This window comes from Trachurus trachurus, assembly GCF_905171665.1.
Source record: "Trachurus trachurus genome assembly, chromosome: 16".
NCBI classification, from domain to species: domain Eukaryota; kingdom Metazoa; phylum Chordata; class Actinopteri; order Carangiformes; family Carangidae; genus Trachurus; species Trachurus trachurus.
In genome coordinates, this window is record NC_139902.1 from 23,080,715 (window position 1) to 23,106,502 (window position 25,788).

The window sequence follows — 25,788 nt, forward strand, 5'->3', positions numbered from 1 at the left end:
GAGAGAACGAGGCCGGCGAGTGGCTCACCCGTCCCCACCCCCACCCCCCCCCCCACTTTTCACCCCACATCCCCCTCTTAACAGGGGCAGGTGAGATGGATGATAGCAATTTGAAATTTTGTTTGTGCGTGTGATCATGGAGATTGTTTTTGGTATTACCATGGTGTAACAATCCCGGTGATTAATTGAAGCGAGGGCCTCTGCTAGAATCGGAGGAGTCTGGGGGGAAACCGGGGAGGTTGCAGGTTCTCCACCTACCTCCCCTCCTGACTTGTGAATGTGGTGTTTATCGGCTGACCTTGGAGTCCAACACTGCTGCCTTCTTACACACACACACACACATACACACACTAACAACACACTCCCAGGATCCTGCCTCTACACACTGGCCCTCTTGTCATATCACCTCCTTCATTTCCTCGTGCCTCTTTCTTCCTCTCCTCCAACTGTGATTAAAAGAAAAAAAAAATCAAACCACTCAAACCAAACTTTGGGCAAAAAGGAGACTAAACAAAAACAAAATGGCTACAGTGACTACTCTATTCATGGAGATGGACATTACTCGCAGGAATTTTCTTCTTGCAGCGGCCACCGCTCTGTGTGTTTTCAATGTGTTTGTTGTCTACATGTGTATAGCAATAACCCATGGGTCACAGAGACAGCTTGTTAACAGGGGGGCTCATACCAGTGGTGGTTTAGCCCCCCCTCTTCCTCTAACCACACACACACACACATACACAGATGCACACAGTTGTTGCACTGGTGCTGTTGACGGCATTGTGAAGGCCTCCTGGCATTTATAAATGCAGTGTCGGTCCTGCAGTGCAGCTTTACCCTGCAGTCGTCAGACATGGCCACTACTCATCACTCAGCCCTAATGATGTCTCCCCCCACTCATGCACACTCATACACACACACACCCCACGCCAGCCAGAGTGCACATCTGACGGGGTCGTCGGCAGTTCGTGACCCCCAGGTGGCCGCAGTCCGGCCGATAGCTGCGCTCCTCTACATGTTTTTGTTTCTTCTCTTTCTCTCTCTCTCCGCCTCAGTTTCTCTCTCTTTCTCGCTTCAGTTCAAACAGATATGAGCCTTTTACAGTGAATGTCAATGTTTCTGGTGCTGGAAGGTGCAGATAGCTGATATTTATAATGCTGCATGGTGCTAATTTGACAATTTTCATGCCACCAAAAATTCCAAACATTTTGTGTTTCAACCAGAATTACATGATACTAAAATGCTCTAAGCCAATAAGCCAATAATAATAGCTCTGACAATAATAATAACGCTAAAAATATTCGCCTTGTTGTTTAATCCAATCGAAATGTGGCGTTACTATTAAATGTGGTTAAAAGAGCTTCCCTTAGACAACAGTGTAGTGTTAGATTTCACAATAAACACGATGTTGAAATATATCCCTCGCATTAGACCTATGGTACGGGTCAGCCTTTAATAAATAGCAAATATTGGCAAACTGATTTATTAATATGTCTAACCTTCCTCTTTCTTTTCTCCTGTGTCTCTTGGATTCTCATCAGTTTCTTCCTCCCTTTTCATGCTGTTTTCTTTTTTTCTCTTCTTTCTGTGTCTCTTGCTCTTTTGCTCTCCTTTAGTCAAAGTAGCCCTGGTCCCCATAGCAACACATAGTGAACTCTTACTCATTAGTGTGTATGCAGTCCTGCTGAATGGCCTGAATCCTGTTCCTCATTCCTGTAATTTCATACCAACACATCCATCAACTCAGGATTTTTACCTGACCGGACTGAGTGATGATATTTGGACATTTGCTTTATTTCAAATGGCTTGTGTTTGTCCTGTCGACTGTGGTTGAATTCTATGTGTGTGAGATCTCATGAAGATTGAGAGGCGACACTGGGAAACGTCCCCCCGTCATGCCTGACTCACGCTCGGCTGTTTTTTTTTTTTTTTTTTGGCCGTTAAATCTCCAGAGCGCTGATAACAGGTCAGCCGTTGAGAGAGAGAAACGAGAGGGAGGAGGGGTGTAAAAAGAAAGAGAGAGAGAGAGAGAGAGAGAGAGAGAAGAGAGAGGGACAGGGAGGGAGGGAGGGGGGAGGGGGGGTTGGGTGAGAAAGAGAAGGAACCAGGATATGATTAGAGAGAGAGACACGAGAAAGTGTGTATGCAAGAGGGAAAAAAAAGGGAAAGAAAGAGATTGGTCTTCTTTATGCTGGCTCACCCATTGCGTGGGCGGCGCATGGAGTGGAGGGGTCAATGGGATGCCGTGATAGGCTAATCTGCCAGGAAGGGAGGGCTAGGGCAGGCCTCATGGGAGCAGCTCATTGGCTAGACTCATTTGCCCTGTGAAATAAAATCTCATCGCGTCTTTGTTTTCCTTTTTTTTTCACCGTTTGAAGATTGATAGTGTGGATATTTGCTCTGAAATCTCTTTTCGAGTGTGAATATTTATCTGCCTACATCTGTACTGTACTGTATGTGCCCGCGTAACTGCGTGATGTTTGTGTGTGTGTGTGTGTGTGTGGCATACTTTTCTTAGTTCATCCCAGTTCCTGTGGGAGTGTGTGCGTATGCGCAATGTTTCCAGAGCTGTGTGTGCTCGTCCTCCAGTCAGACACATGGATGACAGATGACCCAGTGGGAGACACCAGCCATCCTGCCCAACCGGAATCTTGTCCCCCCCCCCGTTTCTCCACCTGCCCCCCCTTGCCTACTAAAAAGTGCATACTTTGTTTACTTCCTCGGCTCAAAGCCATAAATCCTGGATCCACCTCCGATGTGGCGTTGCCCCCTTTTCCTCGGGTTACGGCTTTGTACACGATCATAATAGCTACGTCACCACGAGTGTGTGTGTGTGGGAGAACAAACCAGCCGCAACCTGGCTGGATGCATGCCTGTCTATCGCTGTAAGGGAGGGGTGGTGGAGTGGTGGTGGTGGTGGTGGGGGGGGGGGGGGGGGGGCGCTTACTGGACCAGAGGAAACCTAAATCCTCATATAAAAAGGCCATGCACTCAGCCTGGGTCGAGGGAAGGAGGGAGGGAGAAAGAAGGGAAGAGAGAGGGAGACAGAAACAGGAGGGAGAGAGAGAGAAGGGGAAAAAAGTTGATTTCCTTTTTCAGCAGAGCCATACATCACAGGGCCTCCCAGCTGCAGTGTCACAAGCTGACAGAATGACATGTGTCATTTATCAAAGGGGCCAGGCGGGGGCCTTGGGAAACGTGCACCACAAAGCCTGAGAGAGTTCATTCCAACGCTCAACCCTCCCTCCTTCCTTCCCTCCCTCTCTCCCTCCCTCCCTCCCTCCCTCCCTCACTCATCTCTACTCCTCCAGCCCGCCCCCGCCGTTCACTCTCCTCCTCGTTTTCTCTCCTCTCTCCCCCTCCGCTCCCTCCCCGACCACCTCCACCCTCCCCACTCACTTTGCCTGGTGCCAAAAAAAGGGCCCTGTAATGTTTTCTGTCTTCCCTGTACTCACACACAGCTGCCGTGTGTGTGTGTCTGTGTGTGTACAAGTGTGTGTTTGTGTATGCAAGGTTACGCCAGTGAGTACAGGCAGTTGCTGTACCTTAAAGCCAAAGTCAGTCCAACTTTGAAGAAAATCTGAAAGAATAAATCACATCAAAACCAAGAGTTCCCTGCAAGCTAACAGTTCAGCAACCTACACAGAGCATTATTACACAGTCATTCACGAAATTATCACCCAACGCTGATATTAATAATACTTTGTTTGATGCAGCAACTTTACCTTTCCACTTGGATTAGGGGATCGACATTTCGGTGCGTGTGTGTCATGCGCCTCCGGGGCGTCTGTTCCTGATCTGGTTAACGACGGCCTTTATTTTTTCTGATTGTTATTGCAGCCTCATGAGAGCATAGCTGTTAGCACTCCTCCCATATTGTGCTTTACTTACTTTGCTGTCATTTTTATTTCCTAGTGGTCTGGAAACATTTATATGCACACACACACACACACACACACTCTCTCTCTCTCTCTCCCCCTATACCTGCTACTGAAGAGTTGTTTGACGGAGAGATTACAGCTTTCGCGGCTGGTCGGGCCCCAGTCGGAGGTCTGTGGGGTCACGGCACTGAACGCTCGGGGCCCGTTTAAGAAAGCATTACATTGCAGAACAGCTTGTACATAGGAACGCCTGTTGTAACCGACGTGTCAGTTACAATAGCAAGCTGTGTCAGTCCAGTCATGGCATGCCTATCTACAACTTTTTGTGTTCACGTCTTAGCTCACCGCGTGCACTCCATTTCCAGCTTCCTCTCATCCATCATCGGCTCACCTTTCATCCCCAACCCCTCATCCACCCCCATCATCAGCCCCTGCTAGGGTTAACTCCATCCCAGCCACTTCCAGAATCAATAAACTATCTCACCTGGGTGCCCTTCTCCCTCCCTCCACCGCCGCCAGATTAGACGTCTAGAGAGGTGGAGTTTTAACCTTGTGATCTGCCTCTTTACCTGTGTGGGCCCATGTTTGTACAACGTCTTATTTTGTAGGACTTGTCATGGTTTTGTTTCCAATTCATGAGCAACGATCAAATAAAACTAACATCAAATTAATGGAAATGTCACAATTCTAAAGTGATTTTTTTGTACAAATTGTATAAAATAGTTTTTTTTTTTAATGAAATTAACACAAACAGGGTTTTGCAGCTACATATATATTCCAATAATATTGACTTGAAATTCAGGGAGGTGTGAAGACATTTTTCAGAAGGTATTACAGATTCATACAATTCCGATGCATCTTGCAAGCATGTGCCTTCTGTAAAAACTCTACCCACTTGCTTTCTAAGACCTGACTAAAGAGAGTACGTTTTTACACCTAGCGGCCGCTGCAGATTCCAACCTGGCCCTTGCAGATCAGACAGCCTGAAGAGCAGCTGAGAAAAAAAAAAAAAAAAAAACTCTGGGTGAAATTCTCTGGTTAATAATTAAAAATCCAAGTCGGGGCAGCACGAGGTGGTGAGCAGACAGAAAGGGAGAGGGAGAGTGAGTGAGGTATAAAAAAAAAAGAAAGAAGAAAGGAAGAAAAGAAGAAGAAGTGGGGGAGTCCTTCTGACAGTGTAATGTTTCCTTGCTTTGTCTGCGGGGGTTAAAAGACGTGGTACATCATTAAGAAGAATATTCAGTGGTGGTGTCACTGAGGGGTGACCTTTCTAACAGGTCATGGATAGTTCACTCTCTAAACCCCCCCTCTCCAAGTCCTCCGCCAAACACTTTCTCGCCCCCCCACCTCGTCTGTGCGCAAAGACATAGGTATGAGTTCAGGGCTGTTGTTATAGTGAGGCAGTGGCCTTTTTTAAAATACATTCATTTTCCCTTTAAACTGATTGATTGCAAGTTCAACTATAGCTTTGTAAAACAGCTATGTTTAAACATTTCTGAAGTATATTTTGGCACCTATGGATGACTCTACTCATACTGACACACATGTTGACGTGTGTAGTCAACACTTGTGTTTACATGGATGTCAAGACTGAGAAACAGACCTGTGCGGTGCAGAAAAACTCATTTTAACATGATTACACCTTTATAACTGCCCTTTATCTCTTCAGTCATTTTTCTATCTTCCTTTCTCTTCTTTGTCTTTTCGCCACCTCACTTTCCTCTCTGTGCATTTTGCCTGTCTGTTTTATATGTGTGTGTATGTGTATGTGTGTGTCTATCGGGGGAAGAAGGAGTAGGACGACAGGCCCATTTCATTTGTCTTCATAAGCCTCATTTATTTTTGCAGCCAGATGTGAGCTGACAGACATCACTCAGTGCAACCCCCCACCCCAACCCCGCTCGCCCCCGACCACCTCCACTCCCTTTCTTTCATCTAACGCCACCTTAGAACCAGTGTTGCCCCCCACTCCACCCCACCCCTCCACCTTACCCATCCAACTATAGGAGGTCAGGCAAGCACCCCACCTCCTCCTCCTCCCCCTCCTCCCCCTCCCCCTCCCACTCTCAGCATTACAGAAGATGGATGTGTCTTTAAAGCAGAGATTGATTGTGGATATCAGAGTTATGGCGCCATTCATCACGGCTGATATTATTCAGACGAGCGGGATTGAACAAGGAGGTGGGACTCCTGAGCCCATGGGTGGGTTCTGGGGGGGGACAGCGTGGAGCAAGTTTAATAGATTGTAGATGAGAGTGTGTGGCACTTTGTGTGCGTGCGAATGAACGTGTGTGTTTATGCTCATGTTCTTGCGTGTACCCGTCATAAGTCCGCTTCACTTGGGAATTCTGGCTTGTGTTGGCGCCTGGCTGTTTCTCATCTTTATTCTCATCAGTGTGTGCGTGTCTGTGTATGTGTGTGTGTGTGTGTGTGTGTGTGTGTGTGTGTGTGTGTGTGTAGCTGTCTACATTGATCTCCAGTGATGTGATCCTCCTTCAGAGTCTGTTCTCATCGGACTCTGATTTACGGCTTCATTAGGATCCTTGTGCTACCTCCCCTTCTTTTTGTCTCCCTCCTTTCGCCAGGTCACTCTTGGAGACACACACTCACACACAGACAAGACACAGTCCGTAGAAGGAAGGCTGCATCTGAAGGAGTTTTCATCCCCAACACTCTGTATAGTTTGTTTCTGTTCTGTTTGTCATCTTTATGAATAATCTCTTATTATTCATCAAGGCTTAGCACCTCATTGTGCCCCGAGAGTTGAAGTGCTGTGGCGGTTTTGGAGGTGCTTCCCTACCCCCAGGCAGCCCCACTCGGCTGAAAAGAGCCCTCATTGTGTGTGTCGTCTTTTATGGCGCTGTCTGAAAGAGAGGGATGCACTCCAGTCGGCATTCAAATGCACGTGGTAAAGCAGCCAGCAGAGCAGGACAAACACCACAGGTTGTAAACGGTTTGAAAAGGAGTGTGTGTGTGTGTCAGTGTGTGTGTGTGTGTGTGAGTGTGTAAGGTGTGCATGAGGATATGTAAATGTAAATGTGCGAGAGTGTGTGCCGGCTCTTGACTGAAAGGTTTTCACTCTCTTTACCTCCACTCTTTCTCTCCTGATACAGTTCACCACGTACTTCACTCCTTTACTTTTTCTCTGTCCACCTGTCTTCTGTCGCCGTCTGAAATGACTTTCTTCTTCCTCCACCGAGGAAAGATCCTAAAAGTTTTTTCTTCCCGTGTTTTTAAAGCTCCCCACATCTCCCGCACCCACCTCCACCACCACCACCATCATTATCAGGAGTCAAGTCATGCAGAAATGTAAAAAATAAGAAGGTAATCACACTTTGTGCTGGTGCTTTTGTCGTCAGTCCGTGATGGAAATGGGTCTAAATATGAGATTAGAACCTGCCGGTGACTGATGCTATTAGGCAGATATGCCATAGACTTTACTATCTCCCATGAAGGATTAGTGCAAATTATACTGGGAGACAGGCTTGATTTCTCCTCTGCCTGGCTGGATGTGGGCATTTGAGGCACTCTAAGTTGACAGCGTCTGTCTCTGCTTAGTTCTCCGAGACAGGTTGTGTGACAGCTGATGCCAGGCGAGGGCTTAAAAAGTGTGTATGTGTGGGTGTCTATTTGTGTATTGGACGGCGTTTGGTCTGTGCGTGTGTGTCATTCTGTGTGTGTGTGTGTGTGTGTGTGAGAGTAGGAGAGTTATAAACTGACAGGCGAGTGTGTTTGAATGTGATTGCGCGTCAGTGACGTTTTTTTTCTCCTCTTTTTTTCAGAAAACAGGTTCTCTTTGAGTAGGGTGACAATTGGGAAAGGCTAATTTTAAGCTTGGTAGCTTCCTCTTTAATTCTACACACTCTTATCTGGTGTTATTTTGAATAATTAAACTGTCTGTACAACTTGTCCAGGTGAAGCTGTTTTTGTAGCTATGAATAAGTAAGACAGTCGGTCAGATGTCTGACCAGGTGCTGGATTTATGTGTTTAAGTCCAATTTGTAAGAATCCTGATAAAAAAAATAGAAAAAAAAAAACAAATCCCAGATAACGCAACTTGCAAGTTTCCCTATGTATCCACACCCTCGCTTTGCAGAGGTCGGTCATGACAGCAAGCTGACGGCATCCGTCATGTTGTGCGTAATCTCAAATTGTTTGAACTGTGATGTTGATATAACTAGAGGAAGGTGGTCGAGTGGTTTGTTCACCTCTCAGGAATGTTTGAGGGAACATGCAAATGCTCCCAGTTTTAGCCCTGCTGTCTCCTCTCAGCCCTGTGATTTAGGAGGGTGACATGTCCTTTAATGTTGGGTAGTAAACTGGAGAGCTGGATTTATAGGCCCAGGCCTTGTGTTTTCCCCCCACGGTCCCTGTCCGTTGGCTCCTATGACAACAATACACGCTCCACCCTTACCGAATTTCAGGTGGCTTCGAAGCGTCAGACGTGGCTTCGTCAAGTCGCACAGAAGCTGGATAGAGGAAGTTTCACAGTACACTGAAAATTAGTTTGGATTGAAACATGATCCAACCTAACTGCAGCAAGCTGTGCTCATTTCGGCTTAAACCTGCCATGATTTACAGGTCAAGGACAAGTTCAGTCACAGAACAAAGACCTTTCCTGCACCAAATTCTCCCCCCAAAGAAGCAAATGAACTTCCCTTGTGGCTTTTTGTTGATTGATGTGTTTTGTAGTTTGCTCGACAGTTTATTTGTGGATTGTAGCAAGAACGAGGCCCACTAACTAGCGAAGCAACTATTTGAGCAAAAGCAGACGATCTTTTACTGCACATTTAAAAACACTCCTATTCACTGTCAGCCATCTTTGATTCAGCTTGTCCTTATACTCTCCCTTTCCCTTAGATTCCTGCTCTGTCTTCCCACTCATCCTCCACCTCTCTGCTCTTTCCTCCTCCTTACTTTGTGAGGTATGATGCACAGTGATGCTTCGCTTTGTCAGCAGGATTGTAACAGGTCAAAGTGTAGAGTGACTCAGATAGGTGTAATGTCAGACCAGTACACTGTACACTGTGTGTTTCCTGAGATCGGCTTATTGCTGGATTTTAGCCAAACAAGGCTGTCCACCTCTGATATGATGTAGGCAGAATTTCTGCCTTACTACAGCAGGTGAAAATGAGTGCGTTAGTAATGTTTTTTTTTATTTCAGGTGGCTGACCAGAAAATGCACCTCAGTGAGGTGTGGGAGGATTTACTCGCCACCTCAAGTGTGTAAATCCTGCAGTGAAACCTGCACTCTCTGGCTTGTAGAGCTACTAAATCTAAAATAATATTATTAGATTGGCTTTCAAGAGACATTCAGAATTGCATGATAGCTGAAATGCTGCAGCACAGGCTTTTTTCTAACCTCACAAGATTACTTCTTGAGGGGGAAAACATAATAGTGAAATCTTTTTTAGCGTGGTAAAAGTCATATCGGTGCCAGTATCAGCATCGTAAAAGCCCTTATCGGCCTGCTCTGCACAGGATGCTCCAAATCAGTCTCATCCTCTCCTCGACACAGTTTGACTGATCAGTCCGAGGCCTAGTTTACTGCTGCCAGCATGGGACTTGATGTTCGTTTCTCTATTTATTTCCACGGCCCATGCGTTTTTCCCCATATAAAGACAGTCCATGTCCGACTGTGTCACCGCGTGATGGATTGCATAGTCCTCTACTCTTAGGAAGAGAAAGGGGGGATGGTGGAAAGAAGGGAGGAAAGAAGTAGGGAAAGAATGAGTGAGGGAGAGGGAGGAAGCGGAGTGGTGCTTTTGCAGCAGTGAAGGACATGGCAGCTTAGCGCTGGCCAAAAAGACTGTGGTGAACACCTGCTCCTGTCTCCAACGCCCCTTCAACCTCCTCATTACCTGTCAATCTATCACAAGGCAGCCAGATCAAATGTCTGCAGCAGCCAGGACTCGCACAGGGAGGGGAGTGAGGGAAGAGGGAGGTAGAGCAAGGGAAGAAAGAAGGGAAAGAGGGGGACAGATTGCATGTCTGGGAGAGCAGAAAATGAAGGGGAAGTAAATGGAGCAGCTGCGTGTGCATATCGAAGATCTGTTGATAATTTGGAGTAAACTTTGTTCAGAGAGCAATTATTAAAACTTCTGGAGGTAGTTTGTCATGTTGCTAAATTTAGAGTACATGGCATGCCAGTCGGGTTGGCTTCATGTAAATGTGTTTTATCATAGTCAATGGAAAGCTAAAATATCATGGAAAAGTCATTAGATATGAGTAAAATAAACAGAAGATAACCTCGGGGAACTTTCAGGTGCAGGTTATTATTAAACATCTAAAATTCATGATTTATTACATGGACCAAAAATCAATAGTATTTTGTGAGACAGCATAAACAGCAGCTACAAAAATACACACATTTTTGTCAGTAGAACAACACTTCCCATACTCGACAAAGTAGTATTTAGACCCACCCTGCAGCACCGCCTGGCCTTTGATTGGCGCCTCTGTGTAAAAGAGGTGAATCTGTGACAGACAAGCGCCTCTGTAGGGAGGCGGGGCCTGTGGTTTCAGGTTACAGCGACAATACTGCCAATGTGTATGTGCGAGTCGGGTGTGTTTTGTGCACGACTAAGATGCATGCACATTTATATGCGTATATGCAGATGTGTATTTTTATGTTTTCATGGATACTCAGACTTATTTTACGTTTTCAGTGTATGAATTTCGAGTATATAAATGTATAAGTGTGTGCATTTTTATTGATGTATGACAGCATTCATTTGTACGCTCACACTCAAAGTGTGTGTATGTGTGTGTGTGTGTGTGTGTGTGTGCTTTAAAAGCCAGATGAATTTGAGCTCATCAAGGTGCATTAGTGCACACATGACCAGTCCCAGCCCTCTATTTCTGATCCCTTTCAGTCCCTAGTCTCTCTCTCTCTCTGTCTTTCTCAGTGTTTCTCAAACTCTCTCGCCCCTCTCTCTCCTTGAGTGTGTGAGCTGTGGTGATTTACGGTAATTATCCATAGTTGGGTCATCTATCAGGCTGGCCGTTGCTAGGAGATGGAAGCAGCTGGTGCTGGTTGTTGTCTTGTCAGAGACAGTGCATGTGAGTGTGTGTCTGTTTGTGTGTGTTTGTACACACTTGTGTATGTGTGTGTGTGTGTGTGTGTGTGTGTGTGTGTGTGTGTTTCCTGGGATTTGGGCGAGGGTGCTTGCATGTATTTATTGGCAAAGTGTGTGTGTGTTCAGGTGAAGTGGTCCATCCTGATGTGGGGATTTAAAAGCGCAGGTGTTGTAGAAGAAAGAATGAAGCAAAAGAGTCGATAGATGGAGGAAAGGATTAAGGGGAAGGGGGGGCTTAGGTGAGGGTGGGGTCAGAGGTTGAAAGAGGCCAGGCGGACTTTGAGTTGGTGTGTGTTTGGAAGGGGCGGACAGCTTAAAAGGCACAGGTGTGTGTGTGTGATAGACAGGGGAGCTGTATGATAAATTTATCCTGGCAGATGGAAGTTGGAAGAAGTTGGGCCTTGGGGAGTAGTTTTAGTGGCTGTGAAAATTGCAAGATTGAGTATGTGTGTATGTGAGGGGCGGTGAAGGGGTGTGTGTACTGTGCAGGGAGGGGTGGGGGGGGCTACTTTCTATTGGCAGGTGATGGTTCCACAGATGGGTGCTGGTTCAGATCCCTGCTGAGGGGCCTATTTCTCTTCATTTTGTCGTTGTAATCCACCATAGCCCCATTGTGTTGACGCCGTTTCAGGTTTCATGATCTAAGCACGGCATTCATGTTCTAGCAGACGTGAATGCGCCCACCCCCCACAGGCACACACACACACACACACACAAACACATGCACACGGATTGAAAGGTCAACTGCAACCATTATAGCCTTAACACTTCGTTCAGTGAACATACGAGAGGGAGTTTTCAAAGAAAGAGCTGGTGATTATCATTACTGAATATTTCTAACTGCCACTGTGATCTAATGGCAAAATGAGAGGACACTACGATCGTAATTATGGTATAGGCTACATGCAATCATCTGCAACATGAAAAGTTGTGTAAAGAATTATGACAACTTAAATAACACTAGTAGTAACTGCTAATGATTGTAAAATATATGAAATTCACAATTCACAGACAAACCAGAAATATGGGAGAAAAAATGCATACCCAGACTGTTAAGACTGTGAACAGTGTAAACAGGCTGCTGATGAAGCTGTCCTCCTCCTATTTTTCCATCGCAGTACTTTCACTGAAGTTTTATTTACTTAACCTGTTGGCAGATCTGTAAAAGGCAGCTGGATATAAGCCACACGTCAATAGGAGCCGCGGTAACTGTAAATACAACCTCCACTCTCAGCTCCTCATACCGGCCTAATTAGCACCCGTTAGCATTTGTCATTGCATTTAGGGGTGAAGATTAGGAACACCTCTCAATTAATCTGCAATCAGCCTGTTTGTTAATTAGCTAACCTGTTCTAAGTGGCCTTCAGGGCTCTTGTGTAATTAGCTAAGCTGCTGGGAAGCAGGTCTGTGTATTGACATTGACCTAAAGCACACACACACGCATTTGCGTACACACAATACACACAGACTCGAGCTCACATATACATATACACTGTAAGACAGTGTTTAGTAGACATCTGCAGTCATGGTCAAGAGGGACAAGGACCCCAATAAATTATAGGCAAGCACATCTTCTGCACTGTGTGTGTGTGTGTTCTAGAAAAAACAAATGCTTAGACACACAAACATACACACACACACACTTCCCAACACACTTTATTAGTTGTCTAGTTGTCTAGTGCCATGCTCATCCAAATATACATATTTGCACACCGTCATGCTCGCAGTGATACACTTAGACTGATTATTCCTCTCTTGACTCTACAGCAAAGCTGCATCCCTAAAAAGCATTCGCAGAAAAAGGCGGTAGGGGGAAGAAAAAACATACTGTACTCCCCATGCACGTACACTCTTTTGAACATTTCATCCTTTTCAAGTGCAACAACATCCCCACCAAAATGAACAGCTTCTCCATTGCTGTGTTGAAGTACTTTTTTTTTTCTTGCTCACTTCAAAGCCATTTGTTTACTCTGCTGCCTCCTGACATTGTCTGTGGTAATTAAAGGAGCGCACTGAAATTTATGGTTTAATTATACAGGCCTTGTTATGCAGAGAAGACCAGGATGGGCTGATATGCTCAATAAAAATAAATAAATTCCATACGGGTTTATTGAACCCGCGTTTGCATGGAGGGTGCAATCGTTTCAGCCATTCAGGTGTGTGTGTGTGTGCTTGTGCATGTTATTGTGTTTATGTGTTCATGTGTATGCATATGTGTGTATGTTTATTTATGTATTGCCTCGCAGGACAGCAGCAGCAGCTCAGTGCGCAGTGTGAGTGGGTGAGAATGAAATTAAAAAAAGAAAAAGAAAAAAAAAGCCAGATGAATTGCAATCGATTGGCGCTGGTTCACCGTATTGATCCCCCAGCATGTTAAAGCCTGCTGTACTCCATGAAGAACACTCAGTCAGTCAGTGTGGGTTCCCCCCCCACCCCTTCCCATCCCCTGCACCTTCCACCCCTTCATCAACTAACACACGGCTGGTTTTACTGTAAATGTCTCCCTGTGTTGTTACTGCATGCATGTGTAAAAAGCAGAGACGATAGTGCTTACAGCTCTAGCTTGCATATAAGTGAGAGAGAGAGAGAGAGAGAGAGAGAGAGAGAGAGAGAGAGGGCGTGTGTGTGTTTGTAAGCATGTGTGTGTGTGTGTGCGTGTGCGTGTGTTTAGGTTTTGTGCATGCACAGTAATGGAGAGTGATCTTGGCTGTGGCCCACAAGCTGCTTCTCTGAACTGATCTTTGAGTTGGGTATAAAAAGCGCTTGCTCTATAAATAAAACAGCAGCACCTTTCGCACTCACTCTCACTTATACATGCACGTACAACACACACACACGCACACACACAAATTCAAACCTGGCCAACTGCCCCTTGGATCTTATACCTGCCCATGCACGATCATATACACGTATACACATCCCATCAATCCATGTATCAGTCTCTAGAGGTCAGACAGAAGGATGTCTGTGGGACATATTGACATATTTACACGAGAGCATGACCTGTTCCAGCTTAGCAATGCCTACCTGTCTGACCTCTGACCCCACTTTGCTTTACAGAACAATAATCTAGTCAGACGAATCTCCCACATCAATCTATAGTGTGCACATTTAGGCTTTTAGCTGATGCTAGTAACTTGTAGTGAGTGCAAGAAGGTGATACGTTTTTTTTTTTTCTCCAAAATGATGCTAAAACAGCATAAACTGACATACACACTGAACCTGAACCGGTTTGGTAAGGGAAGACGAGGAGTTAGAGGGACAGACTGACAGATAATCCAGCATTGCTGTTCTCATGCCCTGCTGCTAGCAAAACAAAACACACTAACAAAGTGCTCTGCTAGAAGATCTGCACGGTGACTTTACATAATGCTACTGGCCTACTATAATTCAGCTTGACTTAAAGTGTTTGCACGGAGCCACCAGCGCCAACGATCACCAGGAAGGCTGCTGGTTGACTCACTGAATATCTGCCAATAATACAGAATTTCAACACTAATCCTGTTTGCACAGCACTTATTCACATTCACACCAGTTTCTACGTCAGTCCATTATGTAGCTATGTGTCTGAAGAACAACATGTCCCATCCGCCGCTGTCTGCTGAGCTCAACTCAGGCTAGAAGTGTTTTGAAATGGGGAGGAGAGGGGGGTGAGAGATAAATTGGTACAGCGAGCTGGAATGCTGCAGCAGTTATTTAAGGCCCTGTAGGTGCTGCCTAGGCCATATGCTCCCATTATTCCGCTTGGGAGGGGCCCATGTGGGCATGTGAGCAGGGCTGGAGAGAGGAGGAGGAGGAGGAGGTGGAGGAGGAGCAGGAGGGTGAGAGAAAAAAAGAAAGAGGGGGTGATGGAGGGGAGTGAAAGGAGAAAGGTAGCTGAGGAATTATTTTAAGGAGAGCCCCCCTATCAAGCGCAGGAGGAATTTTAAGAACGGAATACCGGGAGAAGCCTGAGATGAGATGAGAACGAATTAGCTTCTAAAGTAAATGATCGCCTTCACCCTCAATATCCGGCTCTTTCACCGCCGTCTTTGCATAATTCATCTCGTCAAATTTTGAGGTGTGACAGAGTATAATTCATGAACTCCTGAACTTTTCAGGTTGATAGCTTCTCTTTGGCTTCTCAATCATTTTCATATCAGGGAGCTGCACTTCATTAGATTCATACGCAACACACCTACTTATGGATTTTTGTAGATTTCTCATTAAATAGCAAAAAGAAAAGTGATTTCTAATACTTAAATGTTTTAAATACACGACTATATAGCAGTGAGAATGAAATACGATCAGGATAATATCAAGTAACTGGTGAAAACAAACTTCCTCCCTGTCAGACCCTGGAACCCAAAACCTTGTTTTGTCAGCTGTAATGGGTTGAGTTTTTGAAAAATCTCTTCCCCTGCAGATAGCTTAATATTTATCCGTTAAGAAAAAAAGGCCCATATACAGCTTTGTTGTTAGCTTCATATCTCTTTCTCCCTCTTGTTTCTCCTCCCCTCCCTCTTCTTCTCCCTATCTGTACAGTCTCTTGTCAAACTGAGGCCTGTGTTCCTGATCAGGGCATTGCTCTCATGTTAGCCGCTTCACGGGAAGCACATCCCAGCATTCCCTCTGACACGCCGGCAGCAGCATTACCATAATTGGCTTTTCTACATGACGGGACAGAGGAAATAATAATGTCATTTTATTTACAGCCCTCTTGTCCCGGTCCGAGAGCTATCACCCCCACCTCCTCCTCCCCCCTCCTCCATCCTCCCTCTTCACCGCCGCACTCTGTCTCCTCTCTACACGTTCACTGACATACCACCCCCCCCTCCAACCCTCCTCCCCCTCCTCTTCTATCTCATCTCCCTCTCTCCCCCTCTCCCTGTGTAGGGCGCGAGTCTCGTTCTGCCACAGCGTGTAGGTCAAGCGATGGCTTTTTGATCAGCTCCTGTCCAAAGCCATCAGGGTTGAGAGGCACGTAATGGAGAGCAGGGTGACAAACAGAATCTGGGGAAGGAATAAGACTGCCAGTTTCCTATTAGGGGCCGGCCTAAACGGCCTCTGCCCCCCCCACCACCATTCTCTGCCGTGAACCCACTCCTGCACTGCCTAAATCACATGAGTGAAGGGGCCTGTGATTGGACATTAGTGCCGCAAATGACTGCCGTGATTGCCCCCTCTTCCCAAACTCACATCAAATAAATAAAGAAATGTGTGTAAATAAATAGAGGGAGGGGTGTTGGAGAAACAGGGCTGGTGGTGGAGGTGTTGGTGAGGGGAGGCTGACTGGTTTCATCCCCTTCTTTTTCCTCTCTCTCTCATTTCATCGCCTTTCTGCCTTTCTTATCTGGTTTGTTTGGCTTTGACAGCGGCCAAATGGTGAGGCTCCGTGAGCCTGACAGAGAGTTTTATTGATTTAACAACCAGCAGACTCTCAGCAAAGAAAAGGGAGAAGGCAAAAAAAAAATGGGTAGGGCAAAAAAGATAGCAAAGTTTTGAAAAGGAGTGATATGTTTCTGCTTCACTCCATGCCAAAACACTGACGTGTCCACTGGTTGTATTTCATTTGGTCTCATTTACAAAAATCAACTCACACACAGCGTCAAGCCGAGTGTGAGTGAGAATGTTTTAGAGATGATCTGTACTTAGGTCAATCATGTTGTCCCGTCGTGAGGCCCAGTGTTGTGCTGAGGCAGGATACTGGGCGTTCACCACAGTCTTTTCATCAGAAAAATATCATATCAAACTGCCTGTCTGTTCGGCACAACAGGACTGCACACACTCTGCTCTGGTGTGGTCTCAGAGAACCCGAGTTAAAATGTGCAAGCCTGATCACAGAGTGCAAATGCAAAACCTGCCGTTCTTTCATCTTTATACATTAGGTACATATATGAGGCAAGGGTGCTTCTTCGTACTTTATTTTAGTCATCGTCCAGGAACTCATTTAATCAGGAATATTTGACATTGATAATACATGAAGTAGATAAGAACAAAACACATACACAGGTTTGGCTTTTCTTAAAGTCACGTAAACCTTTGATAGCACCTGCTTTATAGCACCATAGGTGTGTGGTAATTCAATTTGCGTTGTGAATTTTTGAAAAGGCCCTTGATAACATTCAAAGGGCTGCTACAAACCCCTTTTTAGTACTCCACGTGTTTTATATTTCCTGTTTTATATTAATGGAGTATCAGCCATATGTGCAGGTATTGGGAGATCAGCCGTACACTGACTGGGATGCAACTCCTTGCGTCCTTGCTGTGTGTAGTCGGTGATCTGGCGTGGCTGGTGCGGGGCTTGATCGCTGCTGCTTCTGACAGTGAGTCTGCAGTGCTATCCTGGCCGCTGCCGCCTGTCTCCTTGATGGCGGCACGTCCCCGAGCAAAAGTGACAGGCGCTTTGGCGCCCGTGCAGATGGCCCTGCTCACAGCCATCACCCACTCGGCAAACCAAACCGCCAGGGACGGCACGCCAGCCCTACCCCTTCCTGAGCCTTCCCCTTGCTGCTGGTGTTGCTCTGCATATGTGCGTCCGGGGCGAGAGAGGGAGCTTAATCTGGTCGCCAGTCAGAATCACACATCTTCAAGTTTGCAGTGATTAAACAGATAGTGTTGATATGCAGCTCTTAATATTTTCCCTTTCTGGTGCTCCAGATTTTAGCATCCTGTCAGAATAGATGCAGCCTCTCAAAACAGATGGAGAGCTCATTTATTTCCGACTAATGTTAGCCACATTTCATTATTAATACTGTACAGTTATGGCTTGCGAAACCGTCCACTTGCTGCCTGTGATTTTTACAGATGTCTGTCTCTGCCAGTCTTTTGTCTGTGTGCTTTTGATATCTCCCTCTTTGTTGTTTCCATGACAACATGGCAGGACAGGCATTGATTGACAGGGATCGTCAAAGGGTTCCCTGGCGACCTGCTCATCGTTGGAAGCCCCTCCCTGCTGCAGTCTGTGTTTTGTCACTCACCCAGGGATATTTCTGATCTGGTGCTTCTCATTCCTGCTGTCTGTGTGTGTGTGTGTGTGTGTGTATGTGTGTGTGTGTGTGTGTGTATTAAGCACTGCCAACTATTGGGGTTTAGCTATTTTTTGGCTGCAGCCGGTATGAGTGACTCACATAGGTAATTCCTACTGTATGTTTGCACTGTTCGTGTGGGCTTGTGAAGAATGGATAGCCGGTCTACAGGATGCTTTGTATATTAAATGGCTGATATGTATTGATAGCCTCCTGTTCTGGAAGCGGGTTAGCGAAGGGGAAGGCACTGTAACAGAAGACACTCTGCAGATGTGTTGTAGAGAGTACAGCACATAATGCTAATCTGCTGTGTTAGGGATTTTCAGGAGTTTTAGAAACTGTCTCGGTCTCAGTCTGTCAGTGGGATTGAAGCGCAGCCAGGTTCTCCTGTAGTGCTCTCATTTCACTGAAATCCTGTCAGGCGTTAGGGGAGTATGTTGCTCATTTGGAGAAGGGTGTATCAGTAGCACACAGCGAACTCAGACTTATAGGCAATATTATGGTCGGTGGGTTCAGCTTTGCACTGTAAGAGCAAACATGTATGAGCTGAGCAGAGTGCGTAAAGTACACACATAGGCTCGGGGTAAGGTGGGCACGCGAGCAAACACGCATTCGCAAGCAGGCACTTACTGAGGCACACGCATGCACATCATCACACAGTCACAGTCCGTGGTGCAGCTGCTCACCTCCCCCACCTCCTCCACCCATCTCCTCTCAGGCAGCAGTAAATGGTGCCAGTGTATATATATCAGGTATTATGTCCACTTAGATTATGATATGACAGGTTAGCGTGCCGTTTGAAGCTGACAGCACATCTGTTTCATCAGGAGAGACTGATACTGGCATCTAGGACACACATCTCACCATGCAGGAAGGAGATAAAGGAAGAAGCTAGGGGGCCGTCTTTCCTGTCTCCCTGTCTCCCTCTCTCTCTCACTCCCTCTCCCTCGCCTTTCTCCCTTTTCTCTTACAGCCCCTCTCCCCCGCCCACCAAACCCACCACCTCCTGCTCACTTTTTCTCTCTCCCTCACATTTTCTTTTCATTCACTTGTTCTCCCCCTAACAACCTCTTGTCTCTCCCATTTACTGATGCTTGCTGTGTCCTCCCTAGCATCCCCACACACACACACATACACACATGATCTAGCCTTCTATCTTATATACATTTTATATATTTTACTAGTAAACCTGTTACATCTCAGCCTTCTCTGGTTGCCTCTCCCCACACCTCGATCTTTGATCATGTGTTCGCTTTCTTCTGTCTTCTGGTTAAGCATTGTGTATGCCATTTTGGATCACAGAGCGGTAGCAGGTTTGCAAATGCATAACTGTCTGCCCAAGACTCCCTCCCTCAACAATCACTGTGGTATTCTCAATCCAAGTATCATTGTTTTTTACCAGTTCCTGCGTATTAACTCAAATGAAAATTACCTTCCGCTCATCAGAGTGGGTTAGGAAAAGCTGTGATATCTCCAGATTAGCGTTTTGTTTCTTTCCTTCCCTGATCAGTTACATAACCTGAGCATGTGAGGAGTTGAACTTCATGGACTGGATGAGTGAGAGGCAATAAAGCTTGGGGAAGAATGAAAAAAGAAAGAAAGAAAGATAAAGGGGGAGTCTAACATGTAAGCATGCAGCTGGCTAACAAGGCCAAACAGCCAGTCATTTCCTGGGGAACATGAGGCATGTGTGGAGGAATAGGGAGTTGGGAAGGAAAAGGACAACTGTCAGAAGCTCAGTGATTTATTTTTCCCTTGGAGGCTTTTTTCACCACTGGCTTTCAGAGCCACATGTGTGTAAAATACACACACAAACTCATGCATGCATGCATCCAGACACACACACACACACACACACACACTCACTGGATGAGAATAAAAGCTTACATCTCCTATCATTGAGTATTCATTCGATGTTATTTTGACAGTGGTCCTGTTAGTGTGCTGTAAATCTTTAATTTCACTGAGCTGACCTCTTTTTCTCTCTTCTTGTCTCCCCCATTTTTCTCATCTTCTTTCTCTTCCTCTTTCTCTCTTTGCTCCAGCGTACATGCCCGAGGATGAGCTTAAGGCAGCCCCTCACGATGAGGAAGAGCACCTGCAGGATGATGGCCTCTCATTAGACGGCCAGGACAATGAGTTCCTGTGCAACGAGGAAGAGGAAGATGTGGATGGAGGCCAGCCACCGAGCTACAGAGACTCACCACTCAGCAACGGCACCAACCCCGACGCCGGATATGGGTCTCCACTCAGTGATGCTAGCGACCGACTTACGGACTTCAAGAGCACTTCCTCCACGGATGGTCAGGAGAGGGACGGCGCAGCTTTGCCCTTCCGTCCCAACAACGGCCTCTCTTTCCAGGATAGCCTGGCGCAGATGAAAGCCGTCTATGCAAACCTCATCTCAGATGCCTCTTGGTCCAGCATCACAATGGACATCATGAAATCGAAGCCTGCTGCGGCAGGCAGTGTCAACAGTGCCCTCACTACTCCGGAGCCCGCCTCTACTGCCGCTGCCTCCACAACTCCAACCATAAACAAGAGCAGTGGGGTCAACATGGCTAGCAGTCACCATAATAGCAGGAGCTCCAGCACCACTGTCAACCACACAGGCAGCGCGAGTGGCAATACTAATGGCACAGCAGTGAGCTCTGCTGGCAACCATAGCGCTACCAGCAGTGGTGGGAGCAGCAGTGCTGCGGCTAGCAATGGTGTAGCCTATGACTGGCACCAGGCAGCACTTGCCAAGACTCTTCAGCAGACCCCATACCACCTCTTACCAGAGCCCAGCCTCTTCAGCACAGTGCAGCTCTACCGGCAGAACAACAAGCTGTACGGCTCTGTTTTCACTGGTGCAAGCAAGTTTCGCTGCAAAGACTGCAGCGCCGCCTACGACACACTGGTGGGTCTGACGGTCCACATGAACGAGACGGGCCATTATCGAGATGACAACAAGGACAAAGAGGAGGATCAGGGGAAGCGCTGGTCCAAACCACGCAAGCGCTCCCTGATGGAGATGGAGGGGAAAGAGGACGCCCAGAAGGTGCTGAAGTGCATGTACTGTGGCCACTCGTTCGAGTCTCTGCAAGATCTCAGCGTTCACATGATCAAGACCAAGCATTACCAGAAAGTGCCTCTCAAAGAACCGGTGCCAGCCTTGGCCACTAAACTGCTGCCCTCTTCAGCTAAAAAACGAGCGATGCAAGATGCTATAGTCTCCCCTTGCTCCCCAGACTCTGTCCATGCTGGTAGTGGCGGTGTATCCCTCGGGGATGTTGGCAAAGACCCTAAATCCATACATAACCCCTATGTTACACCAAACAACCGCTATGGCTACCAGAACGGTGCCAGCTACACATGGCAGTTCGAGGCTCGTAAAGCCCAGATCCTCAAATGCATGGAGTGTGGGAGCTCTCATGATACACTGCAACAGCTGACCGCCCACATGATGGTTACAGGTCACTTTTTGAAGGTCACAAATTCTGCCTCCAAGAAGGGCAAGCAGCTGGTCTTTGATCCAGTGGTGGAGGAGAAGATCCAGTCAATCCCACTGCCACCGACCACCACCAGACTCCCCGTCCCCAGTATTGTTAAGTCCCAGCCTGTCTCTCCTGCGCTCTCCTCGGGCTCAGAGGACAAGAGGGAGGGATGTGAGGATGAAAAGGTTGATGGTGGTGAGTTAGTGGAGAGAAAAATTAAAGAGGAGAAAGACGACTCAGGTGAAAAATCTGAGACTGATGCCACATCATATAAATATCTTAGAGAGGAAGATCTTGAGGAGGCACCCAAAGGGGGTTTAGATATTCTTAAATCTCTTGAGAACACGGTATCCAGTGCCATCAGCAAGGCCCAGACAGGCACACCCACGTGGGGCGGCTACCCTAGCATTCATGCTGCCTACCAGCTGCAAGGTGCCATGAAAAGCTCCACTACTGTTCTGCCCCCAACTGTCCAGAGTGTCCAGATGCAGCCCCTCTTTAACAGTGGGCTACGAGGCCTGATGGGCGACCCCAACTCGATCATCCACTCGCCTCGGAGTCCGTCCTCCCCTACCCCCCTCAGGAGCAATGTCACTGCCATGGAGGAGCTCGTGGAGAAGGTGACAGGGAAAGCTGCCACTGTGAAGAAAGAAAAGGAGGAGAAGATGGTGAGCCTGGAACGATGCCGGCCCCCGTCGTTAGTAAAATCTCCCTCCCCTGCACTGAGAGAGCATAGAGAGCAATTAGCATCTCCGAATGACCTCTCGAAGCTGTCGGGTGTGAGAAGTAGCAGCCCAGGCAGTGTAGATTCAGAGCTCATCTGCAAGAAGGAGCCCAAAGAGAGCCTAGTAGATGGCCACAACAACCATTCAAAGAACGGCTCTGAGGCCTGTCAGTCCCCTGTAACTAACGGCAACAGCCTTGGCATCATCACTGATCACTCACCAGAAATTCCTTTCATCAACCCTCTGAGCGCACTTCAGTCAATCATGAACACACACCTGGGTAAGGCCTCAAAACCAGTAAGCCCAGCTGCAGACCCCCTGTCTATGCTTTACAAAATCAGCAACAGCATGATGGATAAGCCAGCTTTCAACCCAACTCCTCAGGGCAAGCCAGCTGAGCCCGCCAACCACTATCAGTTGTACGAAAGCAACGACCAGCCCATAGACCTGAGTAAAAATAAAGCCTCCACTAACAGCAACAATAACAATAACAACGGCAGCAGTGCCCTCCTGACCAACAGCAGTGTAAATGGTAACAAACCCCTCATTTCCCTCACAGACTCAGTCTCCTCTCCGCTGAGAGAGAACGCTCTGATGGACATTTCGGATATGGTAAAGAACCTCACTGGCAGACTGACGCCCAAATCCTCAACTCCCTCCTCCATTTCAGAGAAGTCGGATGCCGACGGCAGCGCGTTCGAGGACGCCCTCGAGGACCTCTCCCCGGTGCAGAAGAGGAAAGGGAGGCAGTCCAACTGGAATCCCCAGCACCTCCTCATCCTCCAGGCACAGTTTGCCTCCAGCCTGAGGGAGACTCCAGAGGGCCGCTACGCCATGACTGACCTGGGCCCTCAGGAAAGGGTCCACATCTGTAAGTTCACAGGCCTCTCCATGACCACCATATCCCACTGGCTGGCAAATGTCAAGTACCAGCTAAGACGGACTGGGGGCACCAAGTTTCTCAAGAACATGGACTCATGCCAGCCTGTGTTCCTCTGTGGTGACTGTGCCTCCCAGTTCAGGACTGCCTCCGCCTACATCGGCCACCTGGAGACTCACCTGGGCTTCAGCTTGAAGGACCTGTCCAAACTGTCAGCTGAGCACCTACGGGAGCAGCAGGCTGCCTCAAAGGTGATCACAGACAAAATGACATTCGGCAGCCCCCTGTCAGCCTTGACCACGCAAGAGGACGACACAGGCTCTGTGTACCAGTGCAGACTTTGCAATCGGACATTCGTCAGCAAACACGCAGTCAAACTGCACCTCAGCAAGACCCACGGCAAGTCTCCAGAGGACCACCTGGTCTTTGTCACTGCTCTGGAGAAACTGGAGAAGCTAGACAAGATGGAGAAGGTGTAAGTAGGGTCTCGAGCTGAGGGTAAAGACTGACAGCTGTGGAACTGACTAGAATTTCATTGCACTAAAATGACATTGTTCACAGTTACTGCACTGGGCCGAACTGAGCCGCCAGAAAAAAAAATCAGTCTTATAGTTTTTTGTTGTGATAACTGCCTGACTGGACCATGTCTTTTCATGTTGATTTTGTTTTTGTTTTGCCAAGCTTTTTTACACTTATTTTGTAATATATTTATATGCTATTTGTCTGATCTGTGCATGTATTTTAGTGAATCAAGGTTAAACACAAGATTTTAATCTTTTCATGGCAAAAATACAACTACTGCTTCAATGGTAAAAGTGGTGAGTGGAGAGAATTGGTGGAAGAGAAAACTGTATAATACTTGATATGAAGAAGGTGAAAATTAAATGTATACACCAAAAGAATGAAAGAATACCCTGAAAGACTGAAGTAGCACCTTAGACAGCTGGTTTTTTTTGAATTTGTAAAGAGAACATGTTTTGAAATATCTTGCATTTGTCAAAATCAGATTGATTTTTAAAAAGATCAAGAATTATCATTTCTTTCCCTCCTCTTGTTTTTTGGGTTCCTGTCACTGCAATGTTTTTGATGATGAATGGCCTGCTCATAAATCTGTCAGTGTACTAGAAAAAAGATCATGTGAACATTTGGAAAAACTGAAATGCTGCTTTTGGGTACGAGTCAATCAGTGAAAATGAATGGCCGTCAGTATGCAAGTTTGCTCAAAAAACTTTTCCTTGTTGTGAAGTATCACCTTATAGCAATTTTCCAGTTGTATGGTTTGTTACAACTTTCTCTTTCTAAATTGTGTCGCTTTATTCAACTGTAAAGAGAAAAGTCTGTTACATGTAAATGATTACCAGTGAAATGTCAGTACTCCATAAGACATATCTTACCATTTGAAACGGCTCAACATTCTTTGTATCTTAAGGTGTGTGCATTCTCTAACTTTTATATTGTCATTTTATATACAAAAATGATTAAAAAAAAGAAATAAAAACAGATGGTGTATATAGATATATGCTGTAGAGCTACAAAATGTCCTTTTTTAAAGAAAATACAAATTTAGCTTCTTTGGCTTGGTTTACAGAAATGATTTTAATTATACTTGCATCCAATTTGATGCATGAAATGGTGTGGAAAATAAATAAGCGATGCACAATGACTATACATTTCAATGTTTTATCGACAATATTGTAAAAAAAAAAAAAAAAAAAACTTTTTAGCACCGATTAGTTTGTTTCATTTCTTTATCAATTGTAAAATAAACCCCAAAGCAGTTGTTAACAGTCATATATTTGTGGTTGTGTGTTCATTTGTCATGGCGGTTCGCCAAACTCAGTGTGTATAAAACTTAAAGCCGGTCACATTCATATCAAATCCTAGGTTTTCTTTATTTCTTTAGTCACACTTATCGTTGCGGAGGTCAGATTTAAAATTCATTAATCTCACTATTTGAACATATTTTGCTAACAGGCCTGCTTTTATGTTTGCAAAAATGTTTGCAGAAAAAGAAAAGTCACTGGTGTCATACTCATAACTGATGACTGAGCCACATCATACCACCGATGATTATTATAATGATGAAGATGACGGAGATGATAAGCCTGTAAGGGTGCCTATTGTACTGTGAGAAACCCATGCTAGGCTTGTGACTGGCCTTCGGAGGGCCTGTTCTGAAAGAATCAGTGTTATATTAATGATGGCAGTGTACTTTTGCCTGTTGGAACAAAATCAGATGGGTGTCTGTTCAGCTTGATATAGCCTCCTGACCGGCCACACTCAACCACCCAATAATTAACACAGCTATTCAGATGATACACGATGCAGCAAGCTGTCTTTTTCTCTGATCAGCTGTTAATACTGCTAACAAGAAAATACACTGCACATCTTTGCGCTATGTATTTAAACATGACATTGATTTTTTACTGTAATTAAAGGGCAGAACTTGCTAACACGGAGGCTATAATCAAAACTGAATTATAACTTATGTTTGATTTTTCAGAGTCTGTTTCAGTGGCGTGCACAGACTTTTTGAAGGGCAGGGGCGAAAAGGAAAAAAAGGGGCACCTAATAGCGCGTCCTCGCCACTGAAGAGGGCACTTTAGCATGCGTTTTGGCTTCCCTGAAGGCACTTTAACACGTGTTTTAGCTCCCAAGAGGCCACTTTAGCACACGTTTTGGCTCCTAGATGTGGCTCCTAGAGGGCATTTTCAGGGCTGCCAAGTTTCAGAAAATGACA

At 46.2% G+C, this 25,788-nt stretch overlaps 1 protein-coding gene across 2 annotated transcripts in view; it reads left to right on the top strand.

The window, feature by feature from the left end:
- Window positions 1-24,699, top strand: part of LOC310999601 (teashirt homolog 1-like) — a 37,338-nt gene extending 12,639 nt beyond the window's left edge. For both annotated transcript variants that reach the window (XM_083990085.1, XM_083990084.1), the window contains exon 3: window positions 20,010-24,699. In XM_083990085.1, coding sequence (XP_083846211.1) covers window positions 20,010-23,527 — 3,518 coding nt within the window. In that variant the 3' untranslated portion in view covers window positions 23,528-24,699. The remainder of the gene's footprint in view (window positions 1-20,009) is intronic.
- Window positions 24,700-25,788: the final 1,089 nt, after the last annotated feature.